This window comes from Notolepis coatsorum, assembly GCF_963971535.1.
Source record: "Notolepis coatsorum genome assembly, chromosome: 13".
NCBI classification, from domain to species: domain Eukaryota; kingdom Metazoa; phylum Chordata; class Actinopteri; order Aulopiformes; family Paralepididae; genus Notolepis; species Notolepis coatsorum.
The window spans coordinates 125,965,889-125,989,882 of record NC_140177.1 but is presented as its reverse complement, the minus strand read 5'-3'; the positions used below and the strand labels follow the sequence as shown (position 1 = coordinate 125,989,882).

At 50.5% G+C, this 23,994-nt stretch overlaps 1 protein-coding gene across 4 annotated transcripts in view; it reads left to right on the top strand.

Annotated features, from left to right (window-relative positions):
* chd8 (chromodomain helicase DNA binding protein 8) overlaps positions 1-23,994 on the top strand; it is a 202,305-nt gene that overhangs the window by 82,279 nt on the left and 96,032 nt on the right. For all 4 annotated transcript variants that reach the window (XM_084328043.1, XM_084328042.1, XM_084328041.1 and 1 more), the window contains exon 18: positions 13,749-13,847. In XM_084328043.1, coding sequence (XP_084184169.1) covers positions 13,749-13,847 — 99 coding nt within the window. The remainder of the gene's footprint in view (positions 1-13,748; positions 13,848-23,994) is intronic.

Here is a 23,994-nt window from a genome sequence, read left to right as displayed (position 1 = left end):
GAGATGAAAACATACTTATACATTAGACCATACTTTACTATGAATATGTGAATGAAAAAGTTTAACGTTGCTACACAATGAACAATACATATAGGACTTTGAATGGGCCCTAATAATGGCAATGTAGCAATAGAATTTAAAAAGTTATAGCCCTGCAAAGAAGGGGACTTTCTCTATAGACAAATAGAGCCGCCAACCTACGGTTGATAATGAATTTAACCCATGGCAGCCAAAGTGTTAATTTTTTTTTTTTTTTTTTTTCTTCATGTCAACGTTCACACGCACAATATATGCTTACCTAGGATTTGACTTGATTCAACAACAAAGCAGTCGGAGCAATGACGAGCCGAAAACTGTCGAAATTGTAGTTATTTGAAGTTTGGATTATTTTTTTACGACTGAGGTAGGTACATTTAATTTCTTGAGACTAAAGTACAGAAAAAAAGGTACCGTTGGGTACCGGTATCGATTCACAGGTACTGGTATCGGTTCAAATGTGAAAGGTACCCATCCCTATCGTACACATACAATATTAACACAGAGGATGTTTCAAATGTGGGTTAACGGATACAATAGCATTACCGTAAAGCAGGGTTCGATTTTTTTTTTTTTTTTCATGGCTTTTTTTGCCCCCCCTTTATTGATTTTCGGGGGCTTTTTTTTTATTTCGGTGGCACTGAACTTTTATGATGAAAAAGGTTATTAAACATCCTTATCATTTAAAAAATACAACTCAATTAATGACCTCATTTTGTGGCTGCAGCTGTCCTGGTGGTGCAAAGTGCTGTATTTCTTTACAGTCTTCGTCCCGCAGATAAGGTATTACGTTCAAGTAGATAAAGAATACACACTTAAATAAGAGGCCAATAATTATTTTAATATATTGATTGATGATTGATTAATCAATACAAGTCAATCTTAAGCTTAAATTGTAACCTAACCTAATCATCAGACTCCTCACTCTAGCCTCTTTGCAGGATTTAACAGAACATAATAAAATGTGAAGGTTTTGTAAACCTAACTTAAAGGGGAACTCCACTTTTTTTGGAAATTAGCTTATTTAACATCTTCCCTGGAGTTAGACAAGAAGATGCATACCTTTTTTGTCTCTGTGCGTGCATTTTAGCTTTGGGAATAGACGCTCCGTTAGCATAGCTTAGCTTCATCACTGGAAGTGAGGCAGGACAGTAGCCTTACAGTGCCTTACAGTGTATTGCAAGGTCTGACATTGACCAAACTTGATATGCATGACCTTGGTGGGCTCTAGGTCAACTCCTGAAAAGGGGGTCAATGTCAGACCTTGCAATCAAAAGTTAGGGGGCGCACTGAAATTATGGCAAGGGTTATTAGCCCCCTAACTTTTGATTGCAAAGTCTGACATTGACCCCCTTTTCAGGAGTTGACCTAGAGCCCACCAAGGTCATGCATATCAAGTTTGGTCAATGTCAGACCTTGCAATACACTGTAAGGCACTGTAAGGCTACTGTCCTGCCTCACTTAAGCGCTCAGTTTTTACCTTTGGCGCTTGACACTTAGAGGGCTGCCCGCCGTGTGGAGTGTAGACGTGTAGTTCATAACGATACTCTTATTTTGATTGTGCGAGTACAGATTATAGCCTCTCTCGTCTTTTTTTTCTCCGCCGCGAGATCGTTAAACTACAAGTCCCACATTGCACTCAAGTCAACGGTCCGATCACAGTAGAGTGACGTGACTGGTTTCATGAGAAAGAAAGCAAATGACCAATCGGAAGCTCTCATTTGGCTTGTTTACTTCCTGAAACGCCACCATTGCGATATGCGGGCAGTCTGCTCTAGTCTATATCGGACCTCCATGAGCTACCGTTACTGTTTAAACAATGACCCAGTCAACTATTCACTTTTAGTTTAATACATGACGAGGCATTGTCTAACGCTATCTAGCTGGCTAGCTACTGATAGCTGCTGATATCAACAAATGCTCCAGCAATAGTCGACTCGAGTGCATAATACCTCCGTTCCCTCGTTAGCTAGCTCACGTTAGCTAGCTCACATTAGATCTATCTGTCCCAGTAAACTAAATTGTCTTAACGTTATCTACCGGGCTAGCAGTAGCTACAGATAGCTCCTGATATCAATGTCTTATAACATTGATTGAATGCGTATTCTAGCTGAGGGCATGTTGAATGTGATTTGACAAAACCGTAACGTTATACCAATAGGGTCCAGCTACATCGCCGGAGAATCCTTGCATGCTGAATGTAGGGTCTAGCTGAATATAGGGTCTAGCTGCAGGGCCGGAGAATCCTTGCTGGAGCTGGAGGCTACTCAAGTATACACACAGACTGTAGCTGAGGGGTACAATTCCCTGACTGTATTGTTAGATATGATATTTAATACCACTACCTCATGTACTTTAACTTCTGGCCACCCAGTACAAGATATAAGTATGATGAACACTTTCCCACCTGATGAAACGAACCAACACAAATGGACCAAATCGAATATTTAATACAGCAAAGGGTGTACACAATATTCACTTAATTACATTTATGATTTGAAATGTTAAGTATGCACTTTTATGGCAAATGGGTATTCGTAGGTAAATCAACATTGAATGTCCAATCTCTGGTTGTGCAGGGAGTAAGTATACAACCTGGAATATTTAGGAAACGATAGCGATAGTACTTAAATAATTATAGCTGGATACACTAAGGGGGGGGGGGGTCCCGCTGGTTGTAAGACAGTAGGAGGGGGGGGGTTAGAGAAGTCGCTGGCGGTATCCCATCTGGCTGACGGTGTCTTGGGAGAATCCAAAGTCTTAGACACAGTGCCCACAGAACCTGGGGCCGTAGACGAACACAGCTGGACCCTCTGTGGAACGGTATCTGCCGGTCCACAACGGAGAGACGTGGTGCGACCTCACGTGTAGAGCGCCGCCTCACCTGTAGTCCTCTCCGGGGGGTAATTCCAACACTCGACAGTGTTGGCCTTTATCCATGGAATAATCAAAGCACATAAAGCATAATCCAAGAGCCGTGGAAGGCTCGCCGTCGTCGGGTAGAGTAATCCAATATACAGGTCCAGTCGCTCTTGACCCGGAGCTCCTCGGATGCAATCACCACTAGGGGTCTGACCAGCCTGGATAAGCGTCCAGATAACGTCAGGAACGATGGGGGTACTGATAACTGTAGAACTCGAACCGAACGATGCACCATACATAAATAGACTATTATTAGCTTAATAGAATACGTCCAACTCGACGGTATGGTGCCAAACTATGACCATTCAACTATTAATCTACACGATGTCTCAATGCCTATTCTGGGCCAAGTAGGCCCTACTACACCGCACGTGCGTCGTGGGGAGGCTTTTGCGTCTGTCACTCTGTTGGAGGGTAAAGAACTGGACTAAAAGAAAGTTCTACTTTACGAGCGTCATATATATATGCGCTATGAACAAATAGTACCACACGTATTTCGCCCGGCATATTACTGCGCGGAACCGGGGGCTGCCTCGACATGTTAGGCGGCACGATTGAACTTGAACCTAGGGGTATGGCAACCTGGCGCCAGGTTCTAGTCCAATGGTAGAATGAAACTATTATGGGCTGTTTAGTAGAAACGGGGATATTCAATGCATATTGTACAAGGAATATACAGGGGATATCAAACGATATACAAATACAATTAAATATATATATATAAATAAATATACATATTCGGTTTAATCTGATCCTTCACAACAGCCGCCCCCTAATTAGTCCCACCTAATTAGCTAAGCAGAGACAGATTAACCGCACTGTCTTCCACTCAAGGTCCGCTGTAAGGTCAGTCAACTCACAAAGTCATAGGGTCATGGTCATCATCGATAGTATCTGGGAGTCGGGGCAGTTCTATGAGCCTCGCCACGGGCCGTGTGTAGGTGCGCCCTTGGACGAGTACTTCAGCTGCTCGGACCTTGCCATCGGCACCGGTGATCACTTTGCTTACGCGGCCAGCCGGCCACATAGCTCTGGGGAGTGACTGGTCAACTATCATGACGACTGTTCCTTCTGTCAAATTGTCTCTCTCTTTTACCCACTTCTGGCGGGTCTGTAGAGACGGTAGGTAGTGAAGTAGGAAGCTGCTCCAAAACTTGTCAGCTAGTACTTGGCTGTACCTCCACATTCTTCGGCCGTTCGCTTCTTTGGGCCTGTACATTGTCTGGGGTAGCGCGGGGTCCAGCCGCCCCATTAGGAGTGTGTTGGGGGTGACTGGGTCGACATCTGCTACATCACTGGAGACGTAACCGAGGGGTTTGGAGTTCAATACTCCCTCGATCTCCATGAGGACTGTCATTAGGACTTCCTCTGCCACAGTCTGGGCTCCGAGTACGGCATACAGGGCTGTCTTTATAGAGCGTACTTCTCGTTCCCAGGTTCCACCGAAGTGGGGTGCGTTCGGGGGATTAAACTGGAAGTCAACCTGGGCTGGAGCGAGGTGGGTCTTAAGTTCTGGGCCCATAGCTTGGAAGCTCTCTCTCAGCTCTCTTTCTCCGCCTTTGAAGTTGGTCCCGTGATCAGACAACAATGTTGACGGTTGTCCTTTCCGTGATATGAATCTCCGGAAGGCCACAAGGAATGAGTCTGTGCTCATGGTCGGAAGGAGCTCGATATGTATCGCTCTGGTGGTCATGCATTTGAATACAATACCCCACCGCTTCTCGGTGCCTCTTCCTCTTTTTATATACAACGGGCCAAAACAGTCCATGCCTGTGGAGTGGAATGGCTTGTCGCCGATTCGGAGGCGACAGGGGGGTAGGTCAGCCATCCGTGGTATGCTGGGCTGCGCGCGCCACTTACGGCAGTCTAGACAGGTTCGCTGGAAGCGCCGTACTGCTTCTCTCCCTTGTAATATCCAATAACGATGTCTGATCTCCGCGAAGACTCTCTCTGCTCCGGCGTGGTGCACATCCTCGTCGTATTTCTTTATGATCAGCTCTGTGACCTTGTGTCGGCTGTTCAAGACGATCGGGTGCTTAATGTCATCTGGTAGATCGGGGGCTCTCCGCAGGCGACCACCCACTCTGATGAGATTATGTGCGTCACTCTCTGGTGCCAGGTGAATCAGTCTGCTGTCTGATGGGACGGGGTTTCCTCCCTGTAGACAGTCTAGCTCATCGGGGAACGAGTCTCTCTGGGCTCGTTGTAGTAGAAGAAGTTCTGCTTCTTCGTAGTCAGCTGCTGACATGTCAGTGGTGGACTGAATCTCTGGGTGGTGCCGCAGGAATGTCCTTTGTTGCGCACTCTCTAGGGTAATGCAGTCATCTATGTTCGGGTCTGTGGAGGCGACAGTGCTCAGTCCACAGAACATAGGCTTCTTGTTCTCAGCCTCCTCTCTACTTGCTTCCCTCGGGGTGGGCGTAGGCCAATCTCCTTCCGGGAGCTGGAGTAATGCTGGTCCGTCACTGTAGATGTTGTGACGGGTTAGGTCATCCAGGGACATTCCCCGGGTGATGACGTCAGCTGGGTTGTGTTTGGTATCCACATATCTCCAGCTTGCTTCTTCTGTTAGTTCCTGAATCTCGGTGACTCTGACTCCCACGAAGACTTTGTATCTGCATGAATCAGACTTAATCCATGTGAGTACTGTCGTGGAATCTGACCACAAGATTGTTCTATGCACCGGAATGGTGAGTTCACGTTGGATTAACGTGGCTAGATGCGCTCCTGCGAGGGCTGCGCAGAGCTCTAGACGTGGGATAGATTGTTGCTTACGTGGGGCTATCCTTGAGCGGGCCAGTATGAAAGCAGTGTGTATCTCTCCTCCCATCTCTTGGGCACGCAAATAAGCAACCGATCCGTAGGCTACTTCGGAGGCATCGCTGAAGACGTGTAGCTCAATCTCGCATGTCTCTGGCCTCACTGTGGATGGGAAGTAGCTGCTGCGTATATTAACACCTGGGAGTGAGCGGAGTTCCGTCTCCCACTCTCTCCATGTTGAGGCAAGGTGTGCGGGTATTGGGTCGTCCCAGCCCCGGTCCTTGTCCCATAGTGCTCGTACAATCATCTTTGCCCTGGTGGTGTAAGGTAGAATACATCCCAGCGGGTCATATTGTCTGGCGAGTGTTCTGTACACACTCCGTCTGGTGGTCGGTATCGCCGCCGACCTTCCTTGCTCTGGAGCCAAGGGTTTGTGTCTATAGTGGAGCGAGTCTGTTTTGAAGCGCCAGACTAATCCTAGTGTCATTTCTTGGGCTTCTCCTGGGATTGTCGCCATCCAGGTCTCGCTGCTGGCAGCCTTGTCTGCGGAGGAGAGGCTGCGCAATACGTGCGGGTCACTGCTGGCCCACTGCCTGAGATCAAAGCCTCCTTTGATTAGGGAGGCGCGTAACTTGATTAGGAGAGCCTCGGCTTCTTCTTGAGTCGAGACGCTTTGTAGACAGTTGTCTACGTAGAAACTGTTCTTCACACTGTGTTGGACCTCTTCATTTGCTGCTGGGTCCTCTGTGACGTGTTTCTGTAGTGCAAATGTAGCACAGCACGGGCTGCATGTGGTTCCGAAGGGGAGTACTTGCCACTGGTAGATGGATGGGTTCTCATCTCCGATCTTCTCTCTCCATAGGAACCGTAGCAGAGGCTTGTCCTCCTCTACTAGTCTCACTTGCAAGAACATCCCTTTGATATCCCCGCTTATAGCCACCTTGTCCTGGCGGAAGCGCAGTAGCACGCCTAGTAGGGAGGGGCCGAGTGTGGGGCCGGGCAAAAGCTCTTTATTCAGATTTTGGGATCCGATCTGGTAGCTGCAGTTAAACACAATGCGATCCTTGCCATTGTGATGGACCTTGTGATGCGGCACGTACCATGATTCGGTCGTCTGATCGGCCTCTTTAATGTCAATCTTTGTTACGTGTCCCGCTGTGATTAGCTTCTCAATCTCAGCTCGGTACACACTCTCTTGAACGGGGTATTTTGCTAGGCGCCGCTCTGTGTTCAGTAGATAGCGCTCCGTGGCGTCTTTCTTTGCGTGAAAGGGGGGCATTCCCTCTCTCCTCAGGAGTGGAGTTGCGTATCTCATCACTCCGCCGACTGTGACTCTCTTTGTCCCCTGCTCGAGTAGGTGGATGGCGTAAATGTCTTCTTTAGAGCGAATGTCTTTCTTTTCGTTCTTAAAGGGCATTGTCTCTAGGGTCCATAGCCTCTCGACATGCTGCAGGAGAGTGGTGTCTTCTTCTGTCGTTCGGGAGTGGAAGCAGCTAGTGGCTGCGGTTCGGTTGAGAGATTTAGCGAGGGGGCCTTGTAATGTCCATCCTAAGCGGGTCTTGACGGCTGCAGGACAGCCTCGGGGACCGGTGTGGACCCGGTCGATCGGGACTATGAGTTCTGCATGGTCGGAGCCTATCAACAGGGTCGGGGTAGCGCCGTTTATGAGCGGGATAGGTAATTGGCGCAGGTGCACATATTTATCCATCAACTTGGTGACAGGGTAGGTGTACTGCGAGAGTCCTATTTCTTGGCTGGTGAAAGCATTTGTGATCTTGTACTGTCGCTCTGGCTGCCCGTTGGCTGCGATAGTGAAGGAGACATTCTCGCCCTTTATCGTCTTCAAATCTCTTCTTATTGTCCGAATCGTCATTTCGTTCTTGCTCCCCCGCAGTCCCAGTTGAGTCGCAGCGGAGGCGAGCAGAAGGGTCTTCTCTGACCCGTCATCAAGGACGGCGTAAGTGTCCATGACTTTATCCTGGTAGCTCAATGTCACACGGACTACCTTTAAGAGCACTTGAGCTCCGTTGCTGCTGGCGGGGTCAATGTACATGACACTTGCCTTGGTGCCGCTCCGTGGTGCAGGTGTAGGCCGTCTTCCGTTACTATCGTGTAGTATATCTAGATGGGCTCCATCGCACCGGCTGCACCTTTTCTTTAGGCGGCATTCGGCTGCCATGTGGGGCCGCGCACATCGATAACAGCGCCGGTTGGACTTTATCCATTGGCTCACTTCTTCTGCATTCATCTTTGTGAATGTGTCACATTGTGACAGCCAGTGTTCTTTCTCACAGTAGGGACACGCTATCTTCCACTTCTCCTTCCTCAAGGGGGTGCTGTGACTCTTACTGCTCGGTACTGACTCTGATTGGTGCATGACAGTCACCGATCTTCTTCCATCATTTATTCTCCTGGGTCCCTCTCTGGAGCTTGCCGTGCTCCGCCCGAAGGTGTCCAGTCGTAAGCTGCTGACCTCTCTCGCCAGGAAGTCGGCCAGATCAAGGAGGGATGGCTCGGGGCCGTCGGGATCTCGGTAGTCCCTCTGCCGCCGAAAGCGCTCCTGTCTTGCGGGTGGCAGCTTCTCCAAAATCCTCTCAACGTTAGAGTTGGCGTACAGCTCATGCCTGCCCTTCTCCCGTTGAGCTCCCAGCATCCCCACCAGGGACTGCACTTTGATTGACAGGTCATCTAGTGAGCGATTGTCTGTGGCTGGGGGTAGGCGGTCAATATGCCTTATCTCCTGGATTACGTAATCCCATATACGTCCATATCTTTGATCCAGCGCTGCAAGGGCCGCTGTGTATGGGGTCGAGGAGGTAGCATAGGCTAGCGCTATATTGTGTGCTCGCTGTACTTTCAGGTGCTTCAATAATATTGCATACTTGTGGCGTTCATCAATGACATCCGCCAGCATTGTCTCTAAGCACATCCGGAGCTCCGTGTACTGTGCTCGACTCTCATAGACGAAGTCTGGGATTGATGGCGTGGTGTTGTATGACGCCGTGGATGGCGAATACATCGGCGAGCGTTGGGGGAGAGACCTCCTGGGCGAGTCCCCTCTTGCGCCTCGCTGTGGGCCGGTACTGGCAGGGTACCATGGCCCGCTGGTCCAGGTACTGTTCCTCGGGGCTGGTCGTGCGTCGTGCTCACCCCGTAAATAGAGTCGGGGGTCTGTAGCGCAGCGCCACGGGGGTATAGCCTGGACTGTATGGGACCTCCTGGTCCGGTGGAGTACTGTGCTGTCGTCGGGCTTGGTTCTCCTCTTCTCCCTCTTCTTCTTCTATCAAATCTTCCAGATTTTGTAATCGTTTATTTAGCTTCTCCGCAGTGTAGACCGCTCCTTCCTTGTAGCTGGGTCTCGCTTGGACCGGTATGGGAAGGGGGTCTGCGGGGGGTCTAGACTCGGTCTGTTGGTCAAGTTCAGGGTCGCTTGCTCGTTGCGGTGACGCTGCTCTTGACTGCTGTCTCGACGAGTTCCTTGAGCCCCTGGCGGAGGGAGAGGGAGTTGTCCTTTTGATCAGCTGCTCTATTAGTTGCGCTTGTAGTCTGTCGCGCTCTGCGTCTCTTTGGGCACCGGCAGCGGTGCGCTGGGCGTCGGCGCGGTCTCTTGCCATATTCTCTTCCATCTGGAAGCGTCTCATCTCCAGACTTGTGCGCTGTTCTTCGCTCCGTTGCTGTGCTTGGAGGTGTTCGCGCTCGCTGGCCGCCTGGGCTTGGAGACGTTCGCGCTCGCTAAGCGTCTGTGCTTGGAGCCGATCGCGTTCGGTAGAGGCTGTCAGGCTGACGAGGAACGCCTGTTGTAGTATCCTCTCCGCTTCGCTGGGGGAAGGTGGTAGTGGAGGTGAGCCGCTCCTGCGTGAACCGCTCCTGGGGGTACTCGTTGGGGAGTCCTGGAGCTCTAGTTCCTCGGCGCTCTCCTCTTCTTCTTCCGTGCAGAGTTCTCTCTCTGTAGGGTTGTCTTCCTCCCGGGGCGTGTCGGGGACTACTTCTTTAGTAGTGGCGGGGGGTAAAGGCATGTCAATTCCCTCCTGGTCTCCACCGTGGGCTTGGTCAGTTACATTAGGACCTACTAGGGCCTCTGTGGTCGGGGAAACCTGGTCGTTAAGGTCAGACATAATTTTACTTTCTACTTTTACTACGTTTACCGTTTGTCGAAGGCTAGGTAGTTGACTGACAGTGTAAGCCTCTAAGTACTGAGGTGTCTGTCGTCTGCGCCGCGGGCGTTCTAGGTTAGGAGGATCGTTTCGTGGAGTGTTCATCATAGGCCATTTCGATATTAATAACACTATATTAATATTACACTAGTTACCATCCGGCTCGAAGGACCAATTTTAGCTGAGGGGTACAATTCCCTGACTGTATTGTTAGATATGATATTTAATACCACTACCTCATGTACTTTAACTTCTGGCCACCCAGTACAAGATATAAGTATGATGAACACTTTCCCACCTGATGAAACGAACCAACACAAATGGACCAAATCGAATATTTAATACAGCAAAGGGTGTACACAATATTCACTTAATTACATTTATGATTTGAAATGTTAAGTATGCACTTTTATGGCAAATGAGTATTCGTAGGTAAATCAACATTGAATGTCCAATCTCTGGTTGCGCAGGGAGTAAGTATACAACCTGGAATATTTAGGAAACGATAGCGATAGTACTTAAATAATTATAGCTGGATACACTAAGGGGGGGGGGGTCCCGCTGGTTGTAAGACAGTAGGAGGGGGGGGGTTAGAGAAGTCGCTGGCGGTATCCCATCTGGCCGACGGTGTCTTGGGAGAATCCAAAGTCTTAGACACAGTGCCCACAGAACCTGGGGCCGTAGACGAACACAGCTGGACCCTCTGTGGAACGGTATCTGCCGGTCCACAACGGAGAGACGTGGTGCGACCTCACGTGTAGAGCGCCGCCTCACCTGTAGTCCTCTCCGGGGGGTAATTCCAACACTCGACAGTGTTGGCCTTTATCCATGGAATAATCAAAGCACATAAAGCATAATCCAAGAGCCGTGGAAGGCTCGCCGTCGTCGGGTAGAGTAATCCAATATACAGGTCCAGTCACTCTTGACCCGGAGCTCCTCGGATGCAATCACCACTAGGGGTCTGACCAGCCTGGATAAGCGTCCAGATAACGTCAAGAACGATGGGGGTACTGATAACTGTAGAACTCGAACCGAACGATGCACCATACATAAATAGACTATTATTAGCTTAATAGAATACGTCCAACTCGACGGTATGGTGCCAAACTATGACCATTCAACTATTAATCTACACGATGTCTCAATGCCTATTCTGGGCCAAGTAGGCCCTACTACACCGCACGTGCTTCGTGGGGAGGCTTTTGCGTCTGTCACTCTGTTGGAGGGTAAAGAACTGGACTAAAAGAAAGTTCTACTTTACGAGCGTCATATATATATGCGCTATGAACAAATAGTACCACACGTATTTCACCCGGCATATTACTGCGCGGAACCGGGGGCTGCCTCGACATGTTAGGCGGCACGATTGAACTTGAACCTAGGGGTATGGCAACCTGGCGCCAGGTTCTAGTCCAATGGTAGAATGAAACTATTATGGGCTGTTTAGTAGAAACGGGGATATTCAATGCATATTGTACAAGGAATATACAGGGGATATCAAACGATATACAAATACAATTAAATATATATATATAAATAAATATACATATTCGGTTTAATCTGATCCTTCACAACACAGACAGTGGAGCTGTTTGCAGATAGCGAGCATTTTGACTTATTGCGTGGTGGCGATGTCTCGCAGATAATACAACTACAAGTATGATTATATAATATATATTTTATTTAAAAAAAAAATTATATAAAATATATATATATATTTTTTAATCAAAAAAATTTGGCAGGTAAGAAATATGCTTGGCGGGTAGATTCTTCCCATCTACCCGCCACTGGCCGGTGAGTCAAAAAGTTAATTTCGCTCCCTGCATGCACACACGCACACGTCTTCTCACATGTATACTATTAATAATAATAATAATAATGAATTACATTTATATAGCGCTTTTCTAGACACTCAAAGCGCTTTACAATGTTGGGTGGAAATTGCCTCCTTCACCACCACTTACCAGCACCCAACCTTGGGCTAGGCAGGCTCAATGGCTGCCATACACTGGCACCAGGCACACATCACACTACACAATGGCTGAACAGCTCAGGAGACAGGGATTTATATCACACTATTAAGTGGAAGGGATGATTAGGTGGCCTTGATATCAGAGACCTGATTGGGAATTTGGCCGGGAACGTCGGGGAACCCCCGACTCTTTACGATAGGCGTCCAGGGTTCTTTAACGACCGAGATTCAGTCATACTGAATACTGCTGGTGAGTGAGGAGGCAGCCTCCCTGACCAGGTCCTCCTCTCTCTCTGGTCTCCAGGTGAGGCAGCCTCCCTGACCAGGTCCTCCTCTCTCTCTGGTCTCCAGGTGAGGCAGCCTCCCTGACCAGGTCCTCCTCTCTCTCTGGTCTCCAGGTGAGGCAGCCTCCCTGACCAGGTCCTCCTCTCTCTCTGGTCTCCAGGTGAGGCAGCCTCCCTGACCAGGTCCTCCTCTCTCTCTGGTCTCCAGGTGAGGCAGCCTCCCTGACCAGGTCCTCCTCTCTCTCTGGTCTCCAGGTGAGGCAGCCTCCCTGACCAGGTCCTCCTCTCTCTCTGGTCTCCAGGTGAGGCAGCCTCCCTGACCAGGTCCTCCTCTCTCTCTGGTCTCCAGGTGAGGCAGCCTCCCTGACCAGGTCCTCCTCTCTCTCTGGTCTCCAGGTGAGGCAGCCTCCCTGACCAGGTCCTCCTCTCTCTCTGGTCTCCAGGTGAGGCAGCCTCCCTGACCAGGTCCTCCTCTCTCTCTGGTCTCCAGGTGAGGCAGCCTCCCTGACCAGGTCCTCCTCTCTCTCTGGTCTCCAGGTGAGGCAGCCTCCCTGACCAGGTCCTCCTCTCTCTCTGGTCTCCAGGTGAGGCAGCCTCCCTGACCAGGTCCTCCTCTCTCTCTGGTCTCCAGGTGAGGCAGCCTCCCTGACCAGGTCCTCCTCTCTCTCTGGTCTCCAGGTGAGGCAGCCTCCCTGACCAGGTCCTCCTCTCTCTCTGGTCTCCAGGTGAGGCAGCCTCCCTGACCAGGTCCTCCTCTCTCTCTGGTCTCCAGGTGAGGCAGCCTCCCTGACCAGGTCCTCCTCTCTCTCTGGTCTCCAGGTGAGGCAGCCTCCCTGACCAGGTCCTCCTCTCTCTCTGGTCTCCAGGTGAGGCAGCCTCCCTGACCAGGTCCTCCTCTCTCTCTGGTCTCCAGGTGAGGCAGCCTCCCTGACCAGGTCCTCCTCTCTCTCTGGTCTCCAGGTGAGGCAGCCTCCCTGACCAGGTCCTCCTCTCTCTCTGGTCTCCAGGTGAGGCAGCCTCCCTGACCAGGTCCTCCTCTCTCTCTGGTCTCCAGGTGAGGCAGCCTCCCTGACCAGGTCCTCCTCTCTCTCTGGTCTCCAGGTGAGGCAGCCTCCCTGACCAGGTCCTCCTCTCTCTCTGGTCTCCAGGTGAGGCAGCCTCCCTGACCAGGTCCTCCTCTCTCTCTGGTCTCCAGGTGAGGCAGCCTCCCTGACCAGGTCCTCCTCTCTCTCTGGTCTCCAGGTGAGGCAGCCTCCCTGACCAGGTCCTCCTCTCTCTCTGGTCTCCAGGTGAGGCAGCCTCCCTGACCAGGTCCTCCTCTCTCTCTGGTCTCCAGGTGAGGCAGCCTCCCTGACCAGGTCCTCCTCTCTCTCTGGTCTCCAGGTGAGGCAGCCTCCCTGACCAGGTCCTCCTCTCTCTCTGGTCTCCAGGTGAGGCAGCCTCCCTGACCAGGTCCTCCTCTCTCTCTCTGGTCTCCAGGTGAGGCAGCCTCCCTGACCAGGTCCTCCTCTCTCTCTGGTCTCCAGGTGAGGCAGCCTCCCTGACCAGGTCCTCCTCTCTCTCTGGTCTCCAGGTGAGGCAGCCTCCCTGACCAGGTCCTCCTCTCTCTCTGGTCTCCAGGTGCAGAAGCTGCAGGCGATCCTGAAGCCCATGATGCTGCGTCGGCTGAAGGAGGACGTGGAGAAGAACCTGGCGCCCAAACAGGAGACCATCATCGAGGTCAGTTAGCCCAAACAGGAGACCATCATCGAGGTCAGTTAGCCCAAACAGGAGACCATCATCGAGGTCAGTTAGCCCAAACAGGAGACCATCATCGAGGTCAGTTAGCCCAAACAGGAGACCATCATCGAGGTCAGTTAGCCCAAACAGGAGACCATCATCGAGGTCAGTTAGCCCAAACAGGAGACCATCATCGAGGTCAGTTAGCCCAAACAGGAGACCATCATCGAGGTCAGTTAGCCCAAACAGGAGACCATCATCGAGGTCAGTTAGCCCAAACAGGAGACCATCATCGAGGTCAGTTAGCCCAAACAGGAGACCATCATCGAGGTCAGTTAGCCCAAACAGGAGACCATCATGGAGGTCAGTTAGCCCAAACAGGAGACCATCATCGAGGTCAGTTAGCCCAAACAGGAGACCATCATCGAGGTCAGTTAGCCCAAACAGGAGACCATCATCGAGGTCAGTTAGCCCAAACAGGAGACCATCATGGAGGTCAGTTAGCCCAAACAGGAGACCATCATCGAGGTCAGTTAGCCCAAACAGGAGACCATCATCGAGGTCAGTTAGCCCAAACAGGAGACCATCATCATCATCGAGGTCAGTTAGCCCAAACAGGAGACCATCATCGAGGTCAGTTAGCCCAAACAGGAGACCATCATCGAGGTCAGTTAGCCCAAACAGGAGACCATCATCGAGGTCAGTTAGCCCAAACAGGAGACCATCATCGAGGTCAGTTAGCCCAAACAGGAGACCATCATCGAGGTCAGTTAGCCCAAACAGGAGACCATCATCGAGGTCAGTTAGCCCAAACAGGAGACCATCATCGAGGTCAGTTAGCCCAAACAGGAGACCATCATCGAGGTCAGTTAGCCCAAACAGTAGACCATCATCGAGGTCAGTTAGCCCAAACAGGAGACCATCATCGAGGTCAGTTAGCCCAAACAGGAGACCATCATCGAGGTCAGTTAGCCCAAACAGGAGACCATCATCGAGGTCAGTTAGCCCAAACAGGAGACCATCATGGAGGTCAGTTAGCCCAAACAGGAGACCATCATCGAGGTCAGTTAGCCCAAACAGGAGACCATCATCGAGGTCAGTTAGCCCAAACAGGAGACCATCATCGAGGTCAGTTAGCCCAAACAGGAGACCATCATGGAGGTCAGTTAGCCCAAACAGGAGACCATCATCGAGGTCAGTTAGCCCAAACAGGAGACCATCATCGAGGTCAGTTAGCCCAAACAGGAGACCATCATCATCATCGAGGTCAGTTAGCCCAAACAGGAGACCATCATCGAGGTCAGTTAGCCCAAACAGGAGACCATCATCGAGGTCAGTTAGCCCAAACAGGAGACCATCATCGAGGTCAGTTAGCCCAAACAGGAGACCATCATCGAGGTCAGTTAGCCCAAACAGGAGACCATCATCGAGGTCAGTTAGCCCAAACAGGAGACCATCATCGAGGTCAGTTAGCCCAAACAGGAGACCATCATCGAGGTCAGTTAGCCCAAACAGGAGACCATCATCGAGGTCAGTTAGCCCAAACAGGAGACCATCATCGAGGTCAGTTAGCCCAAACAGGAGACCATCATCGAGGTCAGTTAGCCCAAACAGGACACCATCATCGAGGTCTGTTAGCCCAAACAGGAGACCATCATCGAGGTCAGTTAGCCCAAACTGGAGACCATCATCGAGGTCAGTTAGCCCAAACAGGAGACCATCATCGAGGTCAGTTAGCCCAAACTGGAGACCATCATCGAGGTCAGTTAGCCCAAACAGGAGACCATCATCGAGGTCAGTTAGCCCAAACAGGAGACCATCATCGAGGTCAGTTAGCCCAAACAGGAGACCATCATCGAGGTCAGTTAGCCCAAACAGGAGACCATCATCGAGGTCAGTTAGCCCAAACAGGAGACCATCATCGAGGTCAGTTAGCCCAAACAGGACACCATCATCGAGGTCTGTTAGCCCAAACAGGAGACCATCATCGAGGTCAGTTAGCCCAAACTGGAGACCATCATCGAGGTCAGTTAGCCCAAACTGGAGACCATCATCGAGGTCAGTTAGCCCAAACAGGAGACCATCATCGAGGTCAGTTAGCCCAAACAGGAGACCATCATCGAGGTCAGTTAGCCCAAACAGGAGACCATCATCGAGGTCAGTTAGCCCAAACAGGAGACCATCATCGAGGTCAGTTAGCCCAAACAGGAGACCATCATCGAGGTCAGTTAGCCCAAACAGGAGACCATCATCGAGGTCAGTTAGCCCAAACAGGAGACCATCATCGAGGTCAGTTAGCCCAAACAGGAGACCATCATCGAGGTCAGTTAGCCCAAACAGGAGACCATCATGGAGGTCAGTTAGCCCAAACAGGAGACCATCATCGAGGTCAGTTAGCCCAAACAGGAGACCATCATCATCATCGAGGTCAGTTAGCCCAAACAGGAGACCATCATCGAGGTCAGTTAGCCCAAACAGGAGACCATCATTGAGGTCAGTTAGCCCAAACAGGAGACCATCATCGAGGTCAGTTAGCCCAAACAGGAGACCATCATCGAGGTCAGTTAGCCCAAACAGGAGACCATCATCGAGGTCAGTTAGCCCAAACAGGAGACCATCATCGAGGTCAGTTAGCCCAAACAGGAGACCATCATCGAGGTCAGTTAGCCCAAACAGGAGACCATCATCGAGGTCAGTTAGCCCAAACAGGAGACCATCATCGAGGTCAGTTAGCCCAAACAGGAGACCATCATCGAGGTCAGTTAGCCCAAACAGGAGACCATCATGGAGGTCAGTTAGCCCAAACAGGAGACCATCATCGAGGTCAGTTAGCCCAAACAGGAGACCATCATCATCATCGAGGTCAGTTAGCCCAAACAGGAGACCATCATCGAGGTCAGTTAGCCCAAACAGGAGACCATCATTGAGGTCAGTTAGCCCAAACAGGAGACCATCATCGAGGTCAGTTAGCCCAAACAGGAGACCATCATCGAGGTCAGTTAGCCCAAACAGGAGACCATCATCGAGGTCAGTTAGCCCAAACAGGAGACCATCATCGAGGTCAGTTAGCCCAAACAGGAGACCATCATCGAGGTCAGTTAGCCCAAACAGGAGACCATCATCGAGGTCAGTTAGCCCAAACAGGAGACCATCATCGAGGTCAGTTAGCCCAAACAGTAGACCATCATCGAGGTCAGTTAGCCCAAACAGGAGACCATCATCGAGGTCAGTTAGCCCAAACAGGAGACCATCATCGAGGTCAGTTAGCCCAAACAGGAGACCATCATCGAGGTCAGTTAGCCCAAACAGGAGACCATCATGGAGGTCAGTTAGCCCAAACAGGAGACCATCATCGAGGTCAGTTAGCCCAAACAGGAGACCATCATCGAGGTCAGTTAGCCCAAACAGGAGACCATCATCGAGGTCAGTTAGCCCAAACAGGAGACCATCATGGAGGTCAGTTAGCCCAAACAGGAGACCATCATCGAGGTCAGTTAGCCCAAACAGGAGACCATCATCATCATCGAGGTCAGTTAGCCCAAACAGGAGACCATCATCGAGGTCAGTTAGCCCAAACAGGAGACCATCATCGAGGTCAGTTAGCCCAAACAGGAGACCATCATCGAGGTCAGTTAGCCCAAACAGGAGACCATCATCGAGGTCAGTTAGCCCAAACAGGAGACCATCATCGAGGTCAGTTAGCCCAAACAGGAGACCATCATCGAGGTCAGTTAGCCCAAACAGGAGACCATCATCGAGGTCAGTTAGCCCAAACAGGAGACCATCATCGAGGTCAGTTAGCCCAAACAGGAGACCATCATCGAGGTCAGTTAGCCCAAACAGGAGACCATCATCGAGGTCAGTTAGCCCAAACAGGACACCATCATCGAGGTCTGTTAGCCCAAACAGGAGACCATCATCGACGTCAGTTAGCCCAAACTGGAGACCATCATCGAGGTCAGTTAGCCCAAACAGGAGACCATCATCGAGGTCAGTTAGCCCAAACTGGAGACCATCATCGAGGTCAGTTAGCCCAAACAGGAGACCATCATCGAGGTCAGTTAGCCCAAACAGGAGACCATCATCGAGGTCAGTTAGCCCAAACAGGAGACCATCATCGAGGTCAGTTAGCCCAAACAGGAGACCATCATCGAGGTCAGTTAGCCCAAACAGTAGACCATCATCGAGGTCAGTTAGCCCAAACAGGAGACCATCATCGAGGTCAGTTAGCCCAAACAGGAGACCATCATGGAGGTCAGTTAGCCCAAACAGGAGACCATCATCGAGGTCAGTTAGCCCAAACAGGAGACCATCATGGAGGTCAGTTAGCCCAAACAGGAGACCATCATCGAGGTCAGTTAGCCCAAACAGGAGACCATCATCGAGGTCAGTTAGCCCAAACAGGAGACCATCATCGAGGTCAGTTAGCCCAAACAGGAGACCATCATGGAGGTCAGTTAGCCCAAACAGGAGACCATCATCGAGGTCAGTTAGCCCAAACAGGAGACCATCATCGAGGTCAGTTAGCCCAAACAGGAGACCATCATCATCATCGAGGTCAGTTAGCCCAAACAGGAGACCATCATCGAGGTCAGTTAGCCCAAACAGGAGACCATCATCGAGGTCAGTTAGCCCAAACAGGAGACCATCATCGAGGTCAGTTAGCCCAAACAGGAGACCATCATCGAGGTCAGTTAGCCCAAACAGGAGACCATCATCGAGGTCAGTTAGCCCAAACAGGAGACCATCATCGAGGTCAGTTAGCCCAAACAGGAGACCATCATCGAGGTCAGTTAGCCCAAACAGGAGACCATCATCGAGGTCAGTTAGCCCAAACAGTAGACCATCATCGAGGTCAGTTAGCCCAAACAGGAGACCATCATCGAGGTCAGTTAGCCCAAACAGGAGACCATCATCGAGGTCAGTTAGCCCAAACAGGAGACCATCATCGAGGTCAGTTAGCCCAAACAGGAGACCATCATGGAGGTCAGTTAGCCCAAACAGGAGACCATCATCGAGGTCAGTTAGCCCAAACAGGAGACCATCATCGAGGTCAGTTAGCCCAAACAGGAGACCATCATCGAGGTCAGTTAGCCCAAACAGGAGACCATCATGGAGGTCAGTTAGCCCAAACAGGAGACCATCATCGAGGTCAGTTAGCCCAAACAGGAGACCATCATCGAGGTCAGTTAGCCCAAACAGGAGACCATCATCATCATCGAGGTCAGTTAGCCCAAACAGGAGACCATCATCGAGGTCAGTTAGCCCAAACAGGAGACCATCATCGAGGTCAGTTAGCCCAAACAGGAGACCATCATCGAGGTCAGTTAGCCCAAACAGGAGACCATCATCGAGGTCAGTTAGCCCAAACAGGAGACCATCATCGAGGTCAGTTAGCCCAAACAGGAGACCATCATCGAGGTCAGTTAGCCCAAACAGGAGACCATCATCGAGGTCAGTTAGCCCAAACAGGAGACCATCATCGAGGTCAGTTAGCCCAAACAGTAGACCATCATCGAGGTCAGTTAGCCCAAACAGGAGACCATCATCGAGGTCAGTTAGCCCAAACAGGAGACCATCATCGAGGTCAGTTAGCCCAAACAGGAGACCATCATCGAGGTCAGTTAGCCCAAACAGGAGACCATCATGGAGGTCAGTTAGCCCAAACAGGAGACCATCATCGAGGTCAGTTAGCCCAAACAGGAGACCATCATCGAGGTCAGTTAGCCCAAACAGGAGACCATCATCGAGGTCAGTTAGCCCAAACAGGAGACCATCATGGAGGTCAGTTAGCCCAAACAGGAGACCATCATCGAGGTCAGTTAGCCCAAACAGGAGACCATCATCGAGGTCAGTTAGCCCAAACAGGAGACCATCATCATCATCGAGGTCAGTTAGCCCAAACAGGAGACCATCATCGAGGTCAGTTAGCCCAAACAGGAGACCATCATCGAGGTCAGTTAGCCAAACAGGAGACCATCATCGAGGTCAGTTAGCCCAAACAGGAGACCATCATCGAGGTCAGTTAGCCCAAACAGGAGACCATCATCGAGGTCAGTTAGCCCAAACAGGAGACCATCATCGAGGTCAGTTAGCCCAAACAGGAGACCATCATCGAGGTCAGTTAGCCCAAACAGGAGACCATCATCGAGGTCAGTTAGCCCAAACAGGAGACCATCATCGAGGTCAGTTAGCCCAAACAGGAGACCATCATCGAGGTCAGTTAGCCCAAACAGGACACCATCATCGAGGTCTGTTAGCCCAAACAGGAGACCATCATCGAGGTCAGTTAGCCCAAACTGGAGACCATCATCGAGGTCAGTTAGCCCAAACAGGAGACCATCATCGAGGTCAGTTAGCCCAAACTGGAGACCATCATCGAGGTCAGTTAGCCCAAACAGGAGACCATCATCGAGGTCAGTTAGCCCAAACAGGAGACCATCATCGAGGTCAGTTAGCCCAAACAGGAGACCATCATCGAGGTCAGTTAGCCCAAACAGGAGACCATCATCGAGGTCAGTTAGCCCAAACAGGAGACCATCATCGAGGTCAGTTAGCCCAAACAGGAGACGATCATCGAGGTCAGTTAGCCCAAACAGGAGACCATCATTGAGGTCAGTTAGCCCAAACAGGAGACCATCATCGAGGTCAGTTAGCCCAAACAGGAGACCATCATCGAGGTCAGTTAGCCCAAACAGGAGACCATCATCGAGGTCAGTTAGCCCAAACAGGACACCATCATCGAGGTCTGTTAGCCCAAACAGGAGACCATCATCGAGGTCAGTTAGCCCAAACTGGAGACCATCATCGAGGTCAGTTAGCCCAAACTGGAGACCATCATCGAGGTCAGTTAGCCCAAACAGGAGACCATCATCGAGGTCAGTTAGCCCAAACAGGAGACCATCATCGAGGTCAGTTAGCCCAAACAGGAGACCATCATCGAGGTCAGTTAGCCCAAACAGGAGACCATCATCGAGGTCAGTTAGCCCAAACAGGAGACCATCATCGAGGTCAGTTAGCCCAAACAGGAGACCATCATCGAGGTCAGTTAGCCCAAACAGGAGACCATCATCGAGGTCAGTTAGCCCAAACAGGAGACCATCATCGAGGTCAGTTAGCCCAAACAGGAGACCATCATGGAGGTCAGTTAGCCCAAACAGGAGACCATCATCGAGGTCAGTTAGCCCAAACAGGAGACCATCATCATCATCGAGGTCAGTTAGCCCAAACAGGAGACCATCATCGAGGTCAGTTAGCCCAAACAGGAGACCATCATTGAGGTCAGTTAGCCCAAACAGGAGACCATCATCGAGGTCAGTTAGCCCAAACAGGAGACCATCATCGAGGTCAGTTAGCCCAAACAGGAGACCATCATCGAGGTCAGTTAGCCCAAACAGGAGACCATCATCGAGGTCAGTTAGCCCAAACAGGAGACCATCATCGAGGTCAGTTAGCCCAAACAGGAGACCATCATCGAGGTCAGTTAGCCCAAACAGGAGACCATCATCGAGGTCAGTTAGCCCAAACAGTAGACCATCATCGAGGTCAGTTAGCCCAAACAGGAGACCATCATCGAGGTCAGTTAGCCCAAACAGGAGACCATCATCGAGGTCAGTTAGCCCAAACAGGAGACCATCATCGAGGTCAGTTAGCCCAAACAGGAGACCATCATGGAGGTCAGTTAGCCCAAACAGGAGACCATCATCGAGGTCAGTTAGCCCAAACAGGAGACCATCATCGAGGTCAGTTAGCCCAAACAGGAGACCATCATCGAGGTCAGTTAGCCCAAACAGGAGACCATCATGGAGGTCAGTTAGCCCAAACAGGAGACCATCATCGAGGTCAGTTAGCCCAAACAGGAGACCATCATCATCATCGAGGTCAGTTAGCCCAAACAGGAGACCATCATCGAGGTCAGTTAGCCCAAACAGGAGACCATCATCGAGGTCAGTTAGCCCAAACAGGAGACCATCATCGAGGTCAGTTAGCCCAAACAGGAGACCATCATCGAGGTCAGTTAGCCCAAACAGGAGACCATCATCGAGGTCAGTTAGCCCAAACAGGAGACCATCATCGAGGTCAGTTAGCCCAAACAGGAGACCATCATCGAGGTCAGTTAGCCCAAACAGGAGACCATCATCGAGGTCAGTTAGCCCAAACAGGAGACCATCATCGAGGTCAGTTAGCCCAAACAGGAGACCATCATCGAGGTCAGTTAGCCCAAACAGGACACCATCATCGAGGTCTGTTAGCCCAAACAGGAGACCATCATCGACGTCAGTTAGCCCAAACTGGAGACCATCATCGAGGTCAGTTAGCCCAAACAGGAGACCATCGAGGTCAGTTAGCCCAAACTGGAGACCATCATCGAGGTCAGTTAGCCCAAACAGGAGACCATCATCGAGGTCAGTTAGCCCAAACAGGAGACCATCATCGAGGTCAGTTAGCCCAAACAGGAGACCATCATCGAGGTCAGTTAGCCCAAACAGGAGACCATCATCGAGGTCAGTTAGCCCAAACAGGAGACCATCATCGAGGTCAGTTAGCCCAAACAGGAGACCATCATCGAGGTCAGTTAGCCCAAACAGGAGACCATCATCGAGGTCAGTTAGCCCAAACAGGAGACCATCATCGAGGTCAGTTAGCCCAAACAGGAGACCATCATCGAGGTCAGTTAGCCCAAACAGGAGACCATCATCGAGGTCAGTTAGCCCAAACAGGACACCATCATCGAGGTCTGTTAGCCCAAACAGGAGACCATCATCGAGGTCAGTTAGCCCAAACTGGAGACCATCATCGAGGTCAGTTAGCCCAAACTGGAGACCATCATCGAGGTCAGTTAGCCCAAACAGGAGACCATCATCGAGGTCAGTTAGCCCAAACAGGAGACCATCATCGAGGTCAGTTAGCCCAAACAGGAGACCATCATCGAGGTCAGTTAGCCCAAACAGGAGACCATCATCGAGGTCAGTTAGCCCAAACAGGAGACCATCATCGAGGTCAGTTAGCCCAAACAGGAGACCATCATCGAGGTCAGTTAGCCCAAACAGGAGACGATCATCGAGGTCAGTTAGCCCAAACAGGAGACCATCATTGAGGTCAGTTAGCCCAAACAGGAGACCATCATCGAGGTCAGTTAGCCCAAACAGGAGACGATCATCGAGGTCAGTTAGCCCAAACAGGAGACCATCATCGAGGTCTGTTAGCCCAAACAGGAGACCATCATCGAGGTCAGTTAGCCCAAACAGGAGACCATCATCGAGGTCAGTTAGCCCAAACAGGAGACCATCATCGAGGTCAGTTAGCCCAAACAGGAGACCATCATCGAGGTCAGTTAGCCCAAACAGGAGACCATCATCGAGGTCAGTTAGCCCAAACAGGAGACGATCATTGAGGTCAGGAGGACCACATCTAGATTACATTCTTTATTCCTGTTCTCTATATTAACCCTTTCACTACCACACTACCAAAGGGTTAACCCTTTCACTACCACACTACAGAAGGTTAACCCTTTCACTACCACACTACAGACGGTTAACCAGATGCAGTTCTATTTATCTATATTTGTGGTAAAGACCAGACGATAACTAGTTTTAGTTTATAATATGAGGATAACTTTATATTATCATATGGACAATATTGTTCCATTTACCGTAATTCCTCTAATAGTAACCCCGGCTTGTATTTGTTTCAACTGTAGCGGGTACCAGGCTTGTATTAGGAGGAGGCCTGTATAAGAGGGAGGCCTATATTTCAAATTTTCAAACGGATCATAATGAATAAATCAACATTTTGTGTCAGTTTGAACCCAGTAAAATGTACTGGGTTCATTTATTGAAACCAAGTACTGTATGAAATAGTAAACAGTGCAATTACAGGTGGTCACTGGTCATTTCAACGTTTTCAAAGTGAAATCAAGTAACTAGCTCAGTATGCAGCTCAGTATATTAGTAACCCGGCTTGTATTAGGAGGCCGGCTTATAATTGCTTAGCTCAAGAGCGCACCCGGCCATTAATAGAGACCCGGCTTGTATTTGAGACCCGGTTACTATTAGAGGAATTACGGTATTCCAATTCTCCCCCCCCTTATATATAAAGATCAGCACGGCTGTGAGGTTAGAGTGGTCCTCTAAACCAGTGGTTCTCA